General features: G+C 40.9%; 1 protein-coding gene across 1 annotated transcript in view; it reads right to left on the bottom strand.

Annotated features, from left to right (window-relative positions):
* The window catches only part of FMNL2 (formin like 2), a 324,502-nt gene that overhangs the window by 23,528 nt on the left and 285,581 nt on the right, over positions 1–15,393 (bottom strand). The window contains 7 exon segments of the mRNA XM_081577993.1: positions 1,234–1,398; positions 1,401–1,445; positions 1,881–2,193; positions 4,090–4,191; positions 6,175–6,324; positions 9,123–9,233; positions 14,401–14,475. Coding sequence (XP_081434119.1) covers positions 1,234–1,398; positions 1,401–1,445; positions 1,881–2,193; positions 4,090–4,191; positions 6,175–6,324; positions 9,123–9,233; positions 14,401–14,475 — 961 coding nt within the window.

Raw genomic sequence — 15,393 nt, forward strand, 5'->3', positions numbered from 1 at the left:
CTTCAGAAGCAATAAAAGTTCTACAAGAAAGCAGTAGACGAGGAAGATCTTGAAAGGTTGAAATAAGTCACTGGTTTACTGCCAACACGATTCTGAACAGGCATCTTGCATGACAGTTTTACTATGAACAGGGGTGGACGTGAACACCACAGATTTGATGTAGAACAAGTTTGTTATGGGTGGTTTGCTGGTGTTGAAAAGGGCTTTAGTCACTAGGATGAATTAGTCCTAATGACTGGCCAGTCCAGCTGCCGATGGCACAGGCAGGCTAAGAGAGGGAAACTAGGAGATCTCCTATAACTAAGACTGTCATTTAGACTTGGGGCGGAAGGCTCTGAAAACCATTGCAGCCTTGGAAATGAGACCACTAGAGTGCTAGTTCATTGGAAACAAGAGACCTCACGAAGGTACTGAAATGGATGAGGAAGCAGAATTATCCAATGTTACAGGGATGGCTCCGCAACACTCAGAGCAATTCCAAATGGCAGGGAAACGCTCTGACTGGGAAAACGGCTTGCAGTATTTTAGAAAAGAGTAAAAATTCCTTTTCATGAGTCAAAAATAAGAACTTAGATTTCAAGACATTAGAGCAACTCTCTTGCTGTCAAGCCACCTCGGCCCTGCCTTATTTCTGATGACGGAGGAAAGCCACACCCTGTCCTGGCAGCAGGAGGACCACGTGCATCATCAGGAAGCATCTCAAGGCAAGAAGATACTGCTGGTGGGACATTTCCCTTCAAAGCTTAATTCCGCTATAGTGAATTGTGATGTCCTCAAATGCTCAGAAGAAACGCCTGGAAGCCCACATCAGGCAATTACACAGAAAGTCGTCTTCCTCTTTCACAGATGCCACTGAAAATACCTTCAAAGAAAAGAGCCATAAGCACTGGAAGCACACATGCTGTGTCAGAGCTTGGATGGTCCTGTTTCCTGAGCCCAGGAAGATCCCTAAGAAGGTAACCTGTCTCTCTTCCCTTCTCTAGGTGGAGAGAGAGAAGGTGGGAAGACAGTGTGGGATTGGAACTTCCACAACAAAGGCTATTGAGAGAAAAATGCCATCCCTGCACGACAATTTCCCTTCTAGTGGCTATATTAGCAGAAATGGTCTTATGTTAAGAGGAGACACATGATTTTAGAAGAGACCTAGAATTGAAAAGAATGGCTCTCACTCTCTGGAGGTAAGACAATTGACCATCGGTATTAAGTATCTGGTTCTTAAATCTGTGCTCTTACCTGCTAATCCTGAGTTGAAAACCACTGTGGGTGAAGACGTCCCGGGCAGCGGAGGTGCAGAGGGAGGAGGTGGGGGTGGTAAGGGAGGAGCAGGCAGGGTCTCAGCTGCAGGACCTGGGAGAGGGGGAGGGGGAGGAGGGGGAGGCGGGGGCGGAGGAGGGGGGGAGGGGGAGGCGGGGGTGGTACAGGTGGTGTTGCTGGACCATTTTGCACTGGCAAAAGAGAAGAAACAAACGGGCTTTTAAAACAGAGGAATGGTTTCTCCTGCAACATGCCATGTATACATAGAGTAACTGAAAACAAAACACTGGAAAGGATAAACATTTTTTTTTTCAGACTACAAAATGTCCTCAGTGACAAATGGGGAGTATTCTACAACATATGTGAAATGAAGACTTAACTGGCTGAAGTCCATAGATTTTCTATATATATATAAGTATCCTTTTTCTTTCTTCTTCTTTTTTTTTCCATGTTCTTTACCCTCAATTTGCCAATCTAATTAACTTTAATCTCAAAATGTAAACAGTTTTTAAAAATAAATAAAGCATGCAAACAAAAGCAGACAGAGGACATAAATTAACAGGTAGGTAAAAGAAGAAACACAAATATCCCAATACGACCTCAGTTCTCCTGCCAAGGCTTCTTACCTGCTTCAGGTGCATCTGATGACAGAGGTAGTGGTGGGGGAGGAGGAGGCAGGGGTCCTGAGGAGGTGGCCCCCATTATTGGTCCCATGAAGTTACCCACTGCCACTTCGGACCCTGTAGGCAATGTGCCAGAAGCCACGATGGGGAGTATGGCGATGTCCCCATCCCCTTTCTTCTGAATTTTAATGGTCCCTTGTTTCTCCAGCTCATGAATCTTTTTTTCTAGGGTAGACTGTCTTTGAATGGCTTCTTCTTTCTCTTTGACCATTTTCCTTAATGTGTGAACCTGGGTATTTGCATCTTTGTAGATTTCCTGCAAAAGAGGCCATGGTCAAGAGTTTGTCTTCACATGACATCCATACGTATTACCATTAGATTGGCAAATTGAGGGTAAAGAAAATGGAAAAAAAGAAAAAGAAGAAAGAAAAAGGATACTTATATATATAGAAAATCTATGGACTTCAGCCAGAACCTATAAAGTCTCATTGTTATCAACTGTTCACTGGTAATGCATGCAATACATGCATTCTAGCAATTGTTACTGTTAACGTAGTTCTTTCCTTTAATAAATACAGCTAAGTCAGTTTTCCCCGCAGGTGAAGAGGAAAAGGGCAGAGGTAATCCAAAAATAATTTTATAGTTGACTTGGGAATATCCTGAGGGTATTCTGGTAGTACAGCATGTTTTCCTTTTAGTTCTGTTAAAATTCAATTGTAACTCCTAGATACATATCAGCTAACAGCAGACAAAAGGTCCCTGTATCAGACTTAGATAGAAGTCAGTTAAAAATCTGCAAATCATGGAATAATCCACTCATGAGTAACCAGGGGCTGACTGTTTTGAATGGATATCTCTGGCCTTCACAATGCCCCCTTGACCAAGCTCAGTCCAGGACAGCAACTGTTGTAACATTTTCCCTTTGGTAATGCAGTTAACAAAACAAGCCAGTGCTGCTCTCCACTAATTACTTATTTCTGTCTAGGTTCTTAGCAGAAAACAAAGAAGTCACAACTTTCAATTCAATGGCTGTCCTGGTTCCTTTTCTAAGGGGCCCACAGAGGCTCCAGTGAAAGGATTTCATGGAACTCACTCTCTGGGCCTGACACACGTGATCTCTCACCACAAACCTCTAGCAGGCAGGGAAACATTCTTCACACCCTGTCTATTATTAATAATCTGAGAGTCTGAAGTTGAATTGAGTCCATATGCTGCAACTTTGTCTCGATGGTGTGCCAGAAAACAAATTTTCTAGAGTTAACTGTAGGACCTGTCAGAATATCAAGCAATGCATGTAGACATGATAACCATCACATAAAATGTGCCATGTCATTAACGGGGGCATAAAAGCCAGCCATTTGCTTAAAAGCCCTCTAGGCATTTTGGTGTTTTTATGTTCAAACACATGGATGGTACCCCATAAATACCTGACCCATAAAGAAAAACAATGCTAAAGCCAAGCAAAATAGCTGGGATTACCTGATAATAAAATGGATTGATTTTACTTTTGCCTTTTTTCTTTCTTTTTTTTTTGGTGAATGCCAGTAGGTCTTGCCTGTGTTGTGATTTCACTGTTTCCAAGGCAACCACCAAATCTGGTTTCAAGCAGAAGCAAAGCAAAGAAATACAAAGAAGTGCAAGGTCTAATAAAAATAAATAAGTGGCATGAATAAAATCCATGCTGTGTTTTTCTTTTCAACCAAATGAGTGATCCACAGAATCCACTCAGACTTGTCCAGATGGGAAAATATTGTTGCTCCCAAAACCTGTGATAAGGAACTAGTGAACCCCTAGTATCTGACTACACACACATATGAAGACATACTCTGAGTTACTTTCGAGTTTCACCTCTGAAATTGTGCCAGCAAATATGCTACATCCATGCATCCCTCTGCCATGACCATGTATGTGTGCGTGCTAAGTCGCTTCAGTCACATGCAACTCTTTGCAACCCTGTGGACTGCAGCCCGCCAGGCTCCCATGTCCATGGGATTCTCCAGGCAAGAATACTGGAGTGGGTTGCCATTTCCTCCTCCTGGGGATCTTTCCAACCCAGGAATTGTACCCGTGTCTCCTTCATTGGCAGGCAGGTTCTTTACCACTAGTACCACCTGGGAAGCCCGTGACCATATCTGGGTTCTATCTACTGGGCTAAAGCCAGAGCTGGTTCCCCACAATGCCCATCTGGGGCAGCTGCCACCAACACACTTACTCGAACAACATCCAGCTCCTTGTTCCTCTGCATGAGCTGCTTTTCCAGTTCCACAATCTTGGACATGGCTTCATTCTCTGTGTCCTGCAGTTTTTCCGACAACTGTCAAGTTTTGAAAGGAAAGATTTGTCATGACATAGGATCATTCTGACCAGGTCCTTGGTTTTCAGAAAGCGGAGCTCAGAGACCATGAGGGGCCCCTCAGAGTCCTGCATATGTACCCCAAGTTGTTTTCTGAAATTGTTAATATTTATAAGATGGCCCTGAATACAAACTTGTTTCTAACAGGAATTCATTTACAAGGGACCCTTAACAAAACTCATGTGTCAGCTCCTTAGCGCTTCCACATACATAGTATGTCAATCTCCATTTCTGCAGGGGCCAGCAAAAGTAGAGAATAGTGGGTGAGGGAGGTGGACTGGTCACCGTTCCCTCCCTAAGAAAGAGCTATCAGGCAAAAGGTTTTGAAAACTGTTGGCTGAGAAAAGCTGGTTCTGTTACTATGAGTTATCAGTTGAAAAAATACTACTGCTTGTTTTGACCCAAACTATCCCAATAATAAAAGACATTTTGGACATGCTTAGTTGCTCAGTCGTGTCTGACTCTTTGCGACCTCATGGATTGTAGCCCGCCATTTCCATGGGCTCTTCTGTCCATGGGATTCTCCAGGCAAGAATACTAGAGTGGGCTGCCATTTCCTTCTCCAGAGGATCTTCCAAACCCAGGGACTGAACACATGTCTCGTGTGTCTCCTGCATGGCAGGCAGATTCTTTACCCACTGAGTCACTGGGGAATTTCAATAATAAGTCATTTTGGAGGGGTAGTTCAAATAAACAGGTGGTTACTACAACAGCAGGTTATTTAAGTAGGGTTAGCAATGCTGGCTGAGGCTTCAGAGAAAGATGGGATAAGCCATCAGTGAAACAGTTACTTTTCACATAAGGCTCTAAAACTCGGTGACTTCTGATTCCTTACATCTGACTGAGAATAATAACAAGTAAAGAAAATCAGGGAGGAATGATGAGGAGGGAGAGTGGAGATTTACTACTGACCAGGTTCAGAATACAAGATTGGGGTGGTCAAAAAGTTCGTTTGGGTTTTCCTGTAACATCTTTTGGAAAAACCCAAACAAGCTTTTTGACAAAACCAATACAGATTTTAAGAGAAGAGACCAAAAGAAAAAAAAAAAAAAAAAAGGAAGAGCCTGTAAATTCTCTTCCTAAGCAGGTGCCAACTAAGTCAGGACAGTAGTTAATAAAGGGAGGGGTTTTGGCAACTTGGCCATGAAGATTCCCCTTTTCAGACAGGTGGAAAAAAGGGAATGACATGGAGCACACACATATGAAGATATACTAAGAAATGCAGAGGAAAACAAATAGACTGTTCAGAGAGGAAAAACCACACCTCTCCAAAGAGACACAATTCATTTCACAATCAAGGGTGCTTTCAATCAGAATTCAGCAAAAGAATCTGGTCTTCACAGTGTTTGGGTTTTCAAGAAGTACCATATCCCTGTTCATTATACTGAGAGGATACTCCTTGAAAGAAATGGGTATGTGGGAAAACTTGCTGATTTCCTTGAAAATGCTACTGTTGAGATGAATCTGTTTAGAACCTGAGGACCCATGAGGCAGGAAGGTGAAGACCCACATCATAAGGTCACTGGATCAGCCTGTCCACGGCTTGCGTGGACATGTTTGGTACAAGGTACTCATGTTCAGAAAAAAATACTTCACCAAACAGAAATGTTTGAGTTGCATTTCCTCCCAGGTAATGCCAATCTTCTTTTTTTTTTTTTAACACCATCCTATAATGCTTCTGTGCTTATAAGTAAAAAGGAAATCTGGATGCAGCAGAAAACTGAGCAGTGAATGAAGCCAAGGCAGCGAGTTCCACTTAATTGTAAGTAACACACCTGCCTTCTTTGAAAGAGCCCAGAACGGCTTCAGGTTGCTTTCTAGCTCAAGTTGCAGCTCATTCCTAGACTCCACATCCTTCTGTTTGCTGTCATAAAAGCTAACATCTATTCTGTTTTGCACCTAGCTAAAACGTTAGCCATTTTTCCTTTACTGAGAGGTAGTTACATGAGAGATGTTTTCTTCCAGTTCCTCCACCCTCTCCAAGGCTGCATTCTTGGTTTCGGCATCCTCCAGAAGAGCTCCCACATCAAACACGTTGTCCAGGTAAGCCTGAATCTGTACCTGCAGTTTGTCACTCTCTGTGTGCTTCAGCTTCTAAAAATCAAAATGCAAGAGAGCACGGTGTTAGCATAACTGTCAAATAGAACATAATTACCCAACAGCCTACAAATTTTTGTTTGTTCCTTCCAAGAGAGGGTTTTCTATCTCATCCTCCTTAAGAACACTCTGGAGTAATCATCCAAGAGGGTATCATTAGATTACTTTCTGGCGCTTACCCTCTCCCAAATATACACACATTTCTCCCTAATCCTTCCTGTAGATAGATTTCCCATGCAGATATATTTCAACCTAAAACATTTTTGATGCAGGTGAAATCAAGATAATAGAAAAATCATAAGGGAACAGCAGTCACAAGTAACATAAACCCTGAGGGGTATCTGTGTGGTAGAAGAGATGAGAGTGGGTGGTATCTTGCCTGGGTAGTGACGATAGTTCTGGTTGGGGGTGAGGTTGGGAGGCGGGAAAGACACTGATAGAGTATCTTAGCCTTGGGGACTATTTTGGCACTAATTGCTTGAACCCATCCTCCATAATTATATGACTAAGACACTTGCCCAACATGAGAAGCTCCCAAAGCACAGATTAGGAAGCTTCCTGCCATTCTCAGCATTCTAGGGTCAGGCATCCCAAAGGAAGTCAACCAGCTCTAAGGTAAAATTAGAGGTCGAGTAATAAATCAGTCCATCTCTTTTACAAGTACTGTAAATCATGTCTCTCCTTGGGGAATAAGTGAGTGGTTACAATAATATCTGGCACATGGATGAGGCCAGTAGACAGTTACTCAACAAACAATGGTGACTTACAAGGCTGGGTTTTTGTAAACTAATGAAGCATTTATTATATGCTTACATTACTCTTATAATCACTTCTATCTATCAAGGTTCAGCACCAACAAGCGAGGAAGTTAGAGAAACCGAGTTTTGGAAACAATCTTACATTTTTAAGATAAATTCTGCTCCACAAATAAAGTCTCAGGAAAATGGATTTTTCTCCTGGGTCTAATCTAGAATTCTACATCTTAGCTGTCTCGAAGAGAATATGTTCTATCTTAGTTTACGAGTCAGAAAAGAAAAAAAATTTCTGAATAAGAGCAAAGTCTAGAAAAGAAATGAAGCAGCAGCTTAGTGGGATTCTTCACAAGATTCACAGTGAGTAACAGGTGCTGATGTCACTACCTGTCATAGCCTGTAGCCTGAAATGAGCTCTGTGCAGCCATCACAAACCTGAACCCAAAACACCATTAGGAATACACCCAACTCTCAAATATTGCTACTCTCAGAGAATGTAGAGAAAGAATAGACGAACCCTAGTTCAAAGCAGGAAAAAACTATTGAATACAATGTGCTGTCAAATATATTAGTGGGTCTTTAACAGGAAAGAAATTTAAACAAACTTTTCAATGGAAATCTTTCATAGCTCCACCTGAGTAGTCATGTACGAATGTGAGAGTTGGACCATAAAGAAAGCTGAGTGATGCAGAATTGATGCTTTTGAACTGTGGTGCTGAAGAAGACACTTGAGAGACCCTTGGACAGCAAGGAGACCAAACCAGTCCATCCTAAAGGAAATCAGTCCTAAATATTCATTGGAAGGACTGATGCTGAAGCTGAAACTCCAATACTTTGGCCACCTGATGCTTAGAGCTGACTCACTGGAAAAGACCCGATGAGAAAATTGAGGGCCGGAGGAGAAGGGGCAACAGAGTATAATATATTTGGATGGCATCATCAACTCAATGGATATGAATTTGAGCAAATCCCAGGAGATGGTCAAGGACAGGGAAGCCTGGTGTGCTGCAGTCCATGGGGTCACAAAGAGTCGGACATGACTGAGCAACGCAACAACAACAAACCTGAATGGAGTCTTTAGACAGCATTAGGCCAGTCTACTCAAGGGCAGCCTAGCTGATCTGAGAAACAAGGCCATGAGCTCAAGAGTAACCAACTCAGCGATTCTACCTTTCAATAAACTGAGGGTACCATCAGTGTAGTTCTCTGGCTTCACCCGTAACAACAATGAACTCTCCAGGTGAACTCTGGAGATGTCCAAGGGAATTACTTCTATTTTCTTCATTTCTAGAAACAGCCTTGAAATTGAGGTCAACAATTCTTGCCCTATTGCCAGCAGTCTTTCAAATTCAGGTGAATCATTCCTTACGCAGAAGGGAAAACAAAACTGCCTAAGTGTCAAAGGACATCTGTGTACACACAGTTACTTAAGTCTATTTATGATTTTCACATCAACTTTGTTCCTAAGGGGAAGAATTTCAGGGAACCAGCTAAGCACTTCTGCAAGGGAGCAAGAGAAAGGGAAACTTTAGGTCTCTCTTCTTCTAAGAACTAAAAGCAGAATTTCTAAAGCCACAAACACTAAGCAGAATTTAACAGCTACAGAAGGAAGTCTCTAGTGTCCATTTCCTCATTATTTTTTGATGCTCTCAGCATTTAGTCATCACTTTATGGTAGCCTTCATTTGAGGCCCCCTGCCCAGATGGAGTCCCTAGAGTAACTAAGGGCACACAGTGCCCAACAGACCTGATGAACGGTGCAGCGAGGCTTGACCCAGACAGCTCAAAAGCAGAGGACAGCTGCACCAAGGCTCCAAGAGGTACTAAACGCTGTTGCCAGAAGACAGTGTCAGCTCCCAGGAGACCTACATGAATCCAGCTTCCCTGACAGATCACGTCGCTCAGACGGGCTCCTTTAACTAGCACTACAACACCTGACTGCACAGAGCCTTAGGTGATCTTTGGTCATTATGGAAGTGCATCTTTGCGGGTCCATGATAAATCAAGTCTCATATTGGAACCAAAGCTTAACAGCTATACTTACATCCAAGTATTCGTCCAGGCCTAATTTGGTAAATTCATATTGGAGGTGAACTCTGAAATTCATGTCCTCTACTGAGTGGACTACAATATTAATAAACTGCATAGAGGCCACCTGAAATAAAATTGCCAACAGGTTAGAAGAGGTCCAAACTTATTTTCTCAGCGTAATCATAGGCATATACGTTCACAAATCTAAGCTCATTTACCAATTTGCTTTTCCTTTGTTTCACTGGATCTTTAAAAATATTTTACAATAAAAAAGAATTTACAATTTTTAAAAATGCAAAAGTCCCTCTATAGCATGGGGAGCTCACTTTGATGCTGCATGATGACCTAGAAGGGTGGAATGGAGGCTCAAGAAGAAGGGGGTATATGTATACACATAGCTGATCCACGTTGTTATACAGCAGAAAGTAACACATTATAAAGCAATTACACTCTAATTAAAAATAAGCTAATTAATCAAAAAAATTGTTTTTTCAATGAAAAAATTTTTTAAATTGTGCAAAAATGCATAGTAATACCACAATAAGATATCACTTCATATCCCCTAAGATGGCTTTAATCAATAAGACAATAACAAGTGTTGACAAAACATGAAAAAACTGGAACCCTCATCCACTGCTGATGGGGATATAAACTACTGTCAAGCAGCCACTTTGAAAAGCTTGACAGTTGTTCCAAATGTTATGCAGAGTTACCGTGTGACCCAGAAATCCCACTTCAAGATACATAATCAAGAGAAATGAAAAAATACATCCATATAAAAATGGGTACACAAATGGCCATAGTAGCATTATTCATAATAACGAAAAAGTAGGGGAAAAAAAATCCCAATGTCCATGAATGGATAGATTTTTAAAATGTGATATATGCATACAGTAGAATATTATACACAATGAAAAAATGAAGTCCTACATGTGCTACAACATGAGTGAACTTGAAAATATTATGCTAAGGAAAAAAAAGTCAAGACACAAAAGACCATGTACATTATGATTCCATTCATGTGAAATATTCAGAATGGGAACATGTGTAAACAGACAGTAGGTTAACAGTTGCCTAGGACTTGGGGTGGGAAAAATAACCACTAATGGCTTTAGAAATTCTTTGAGGGGCAACAAAATGTCCTACATTAGATGGCAGTCATGACAGCTCAACCCTAGGAATATACTAAAAATACACTGAACTGCACACTTTAGATGTGTAAGTTGGATGGTATGTTAGTTATACCTCAGTCATGTCCAACTCTTTGCGATCCCATGGACTGTAGCCCACCAGGCTCCTCTGTCCATGGATTCCCCAGGCAAGAATACTGGGGTGGGTTGCCTTTATCCTCTCCAGGGAAACTCCCCAACCCAGGTATCAAACCCAGATCTTCTGCATTGCAGCAGATTTTTTACCTTGCAAGTCACCATGTAAGCCTCAGTTACATCTCAGTAAAGGTATTTTTAAGAAGTCTTATAGGCATATAGAACAAACTAAGTTATTACAGGTACACTGTAAAAAAGTGACGATTATTACAACGAAGAACATTTAAATCATCTGCAATCACAAAGTAATCTCTTCTAAAACTGTACTGGGGGACCCACCATACCAACAGGAGAGCAACAGAACTTCTGATCCATTTTTCCATTTTAAACAACCAACCAGTTTCTATTCCATACAAGTCTTGGATTTGCTACTTTCTCCCCACAACTGCATCAGTAGCTCTGATCTGCCACAGAGAAAACCTGTCCCCAGTTTAGTAAACAACAGAAACAGAGTTTAACGTAGCTATTTTATTTTCAGTAGGGACAGTCAGTTTATTTACAGGGAAAATCTCTCTCTGATGCGTTCCCTCTATGACCACCCAGAGACTTGTAAGGAGGTGTGACAGTGGAATCCAGATTCACATTTACTCTGCGAACTGCTTCACCCTTCCTCTCTCCCCCAAGCCCTTCTTCCTTTACCTTGTTTAAATTAGTATTTATCAAGTTAGATTCTTCTTTGAGTGTATGTTATCTACTGGGTATCTGTGGAAGACGTGTCATCTCTCTAGGTTACACAGGACTCTGTTGTGATTTACTAAAAAAAATTACTTTAAGTGCTAAGGTTCAATGAGCTAAAAAAGATTTTATCACTTTTTTGTTTTCTTTTGCCCACCAAAAAATACTTAGAAAGGTCTTGTGGGACATCTGAAACATTTGTATTATGTTTTAAGGGAATATGTTGTTTGGGAGGTTCGACAACTTAATTGCATTCCCAAGACAGTTTATGAAAAGCCTCATTATCTGGAAATAAATATGGCTGGATTTTGGCATTTTTCTGTTACTCTTCTGAAAGCAGGTCTAAATGATCTGTTGAGCATTATAATATGCCTAAAAGGCAACTATTTGCTAGATGGCACATGAATTGAGCACACGGTACCGATATACTGCTGCTAAGTCACGTCAGTCGTGTCCGACTCTGTGCGACCCCATAGACAGAAGCCCACCAGGCTCCGCCGTCCCTGGGATTCTCCTCAGGGAATCCCCTGAGGGATTTCAGTGGGGTACTGAATACTGGAGTGGGTTGCCATTTCCTTCTCCCGTGCATGAAAGTGAAAAGTGAAAGTGAAGTCACTCAGTCATGTCCGACTCTTCTCAACCCCATGGACTACAGCCTACCAGGCTTCTCTGCCCATGGGATTCTCCAGGCAAGAGTACTGGAGTGGGGTGCCATTGCCTTCTTCATATTAGCAGCATCTAAATAAGGCTCCCAATGCATATATAAGTATGAATAAATGAACTGACAGGAAATATGGTCTCATTTGTCAACAGTGCACATGTCCTAAAGGGCTTAACACCATTTATAATTTCAGTAGAATCTCAAATGGCAGAAGGATCTGGTATGTATGATAAATGAGTGAAGTGGGTCATGTGTAATACAATAAGGAATGGTGTGGACTGTGGCAAACTGGCATGGTTACCTTCAGACTTAAGGAATAGGGACTACTTGGCACCAGCAGCTTATGCTCTGTAAGAACAGGGACCGAGCATTACCAGAACTTATTAATTCTCAAGAAAATCTACAAATCTGTATTTTTAGGCCCAATTTCCAATTTTTTTAATGGAAGGACATCACTGTCAGACTAAACTCACAAGCCTGTATGTATGCTGGCTTCAGCCTGGAGCCTCCAGTCTGCAACCTCAACTCTAAAGGAATGAATAATTTCCTTCTATGAAGGCAGAAGAAAGAACCTGGTCAAGTGAGCAAGGGCATGGCTTCTTTACATCTTTGTCACCAGGGCCTTAAACACTCCAACAAAAATCCAAACAACAAGAAATTAAAAAGTCAATGTAAAAGTATTCCTTGTTTCAAATTTATTTTTTTTTACTTTTTTTAAAAGTATATATACATATGCTTTATGGAGCAGAAAACCTCTATAAAAGACTTCAACCAATACTGTTTTGGGAAAGGGCCAAGGATTAGGATGCATATGAAATTTGAGGACCCAGAAAACATCTTTCATATAAAAAGGGTTAGAAATCTGCACAGCTACAGTCCATCTTTTATAACCACTGAAGCAATTTAAATGAAAACCGCCTAGCATCGTAAGCACAGGTTTTGGAAAACTTGACAACAGAAGTGAACAGGCTATCTGCTCCAGGCTAGATGGGATCTGGGAAATTAAGCCCCAGTAAAGGAACTCCTGGGTCCAGAAGATCCCAATGTCAACTAGACTGGGTCAAAGAAAGCAGACCTGGGTATACTCAGGGGTGATATGGCTCTGGAAATCCTCTACAGGTAAGTCTACCTTCAGTCCAGGATTAAGACTTAGGTACATAGATTCAGAGGTGCTCAGAATCTTTTGCTTTTTGTCCCTGAGGATGACAGTTATGATGCTGAATCACATGTTCTTACATGTGATTTACCCCGTTAAGGAGAGGTACAATACCACTGTGCCCTCAGAGAAGTACTAGAGCTGGTAATCAAGGGAGGAAAACACAAAATCACTGCTGTGTGTTCATCTGGGGAATATATACTACCAGGTCTACAAATCAAAGCACTTCAGTCTTTTTTTTTTTTTTACACAATTGTCTCCTGGAATTAGTTTTTGTATTTATAAAATGAGAAGTTAACGTCAGATCTTATGTATTAGCACTCCTGATCGCCCTAACAGTCTGTAGTTCCTTAACAAAAGGAAAAGGAAATCTTTGAGTGGGAGCAACGTAAGTTATAAATGAAAGGAAAACAAAGCAGGCATCACATTCACATCCTACGTGGTAAGATGGCTCTGGTACCATGTATTATGGGATAATTAATATACTCCCATCTCAGTGCATCTCTGAGAAAGTTGTGTGTCAAAAATGAGTGTCCCACAGGTGGTCCTTTCACATAAATACTGTGCCTAAAGTGAATGGCCAAAGCACTTCAATCTTGGAGAACAGTCTGGAAAAGGCCACTGGATGGGGTGTGCAAAAGGCACAATGATCCAGCGCTCTCAGTTTCTACTTTAAGGATTCTAATGCAGCACTATCGACTTCTTAGGGCTTCCCTGGTAGCTCAGCGGGTAAAGAATCTCCCTGCAGGGCAGGAGACCCGGGTTCAATCCCTGAATGGGGAAGATCCCGTGGAAAAGGAAATGGCAACCCACTGCAGTATTCTTGCCTGGAAAATCCCATGGACAGAGGAGCCTGGTGGGCTACAGTCCATGGGGTCACAAGAGTCGGACATAACTTAGTGACTAAACCATCACCACCATTGACTGCTCAAGCTGGCTCCTGCAGGCATTTGTGTCAACTGTTAACTTTCTTTTCACAAATGCATGGCTTCCCCCTTTATCTGCATAAACACAGTTGATTTCTTGAACAAGATGTGTTTGAACTGTGCAGGTCAAATTTTTTTCAATAATGAAGACTAGGTACTATGTGACCCACAGTTGGTTGAACCTGTAGACGTGAAACCACGTAACCAGAGTAACCACATAACCACTGTAAGTTAACAGGAGGGTTTTCCACTGTGGGGAGGGTTGGAGCCCCCAATTCCCTGCACTGTTCAAGGGTCAACAAAAGCACTGTAACCAATAAATACTTTTGGCCTTTATGATAGAAAAAAAAATTGGAGATAAATGCCATAAAGTTCAAATACAAATGAAGAGAACAAGTCAAATTTGAATCTATAGCATATAAAACTGTTTCCTATCCTTTGTAACATTATAATACAGACGTATATATAATATATAAATATAAGTGGATTTAGGAAATAACTGCTAAATCTGAGTTGGCTTTATTGAATGTAGCACTGAAATAACTCACCATAAAATCTATGTTATTGTCCTCATTCCTGAAATGTTCCATCAACTTCTCAAAGCGTTGTTTTTCTCCACAAACCTGAAACACACATTATCATTGTGCATGTGAAATTCCAAACATAAGCACTCTAAAATTAGATGTAGAAACTTTAGCACTAATAATTATTTCCAGAACATCTATTTTATCCCCCTCTCACACGCTATTTACTTGTCTCCTGTTAGTTAATGCACAAGCAGCAACATGAGCCAGCACCAAAGCTCATCCTCTGCTTCTCTGACGTGTTCTCTTGATGCCTTGAAATCCATACCAAATGTGTTCTTCTTTTACTGGTCACTTTTTTGGTCACACCCATCTTTTTAGCTGGCATTCACAATCCCAGAAGGTTGGTTATGGTTTAAAAAAAAAAATGACCACATTTTTCCTTTTTACAAAAGCACTTTTGAAACAGACATGCTAACAGATTTTACATAATTTTGTATTTAAATTCCTTGAGAAGCAGATTCAAAATGTGCATATCATGTCTAGCATGTCTAACATGCCTAATAATTATTTTTATTTATTTATTTTTAATTGATTAATGATTGCTTTACAGCACTGGTTTTATTTCTGTCATAATAATTTTAAGCAAAAACTACAACATAAAAATTTGGGAAGCTATCTAATTCCTTCAAGATGAGGACAGAATTTTGCAGACATTTGTGAAGCAGTACTCTAGAGGCCTGAAATACATGCATTCAGCTCGAATGAATGCTTCTGCTGAACAGGTGAAATAAGCAGATAAAATACTGTGAACTCCAAAGTCCCAATGTATTCTGCATATACGGGGAATTAAAAACATGGAGCTAAAAACACAGTCAAAGAAAGATTTGTACCAAATGACAACAACCTGGAGACTTATGCCCAAAATCAAAAGGTGAACTTTAATTCTTTCAGTGTCTTTGTCTGCCTTTTTGTTTTTGGAGAAAAGTCCTAAATCCACTAGTTTATTTCCTTACA

This window comes from Giraffa tippelskirchi, chromosome 3 (genome assembly GCF_054371585.1).
Source record: "Giraffa tippelskirchi isolate mGirTip1 chromosome 3, T2T-mGirTip1v1.2.pri, whole genome shotgun sequence".
In the NCBI taxonomy this organism is placed as follows: domain Eukaryota; kingdom Metazoa; phylum Chordata; class Mammalia; order Artiodactyla; family Giraffidae; genus Giraffa; species Giraffa tippelskirchi.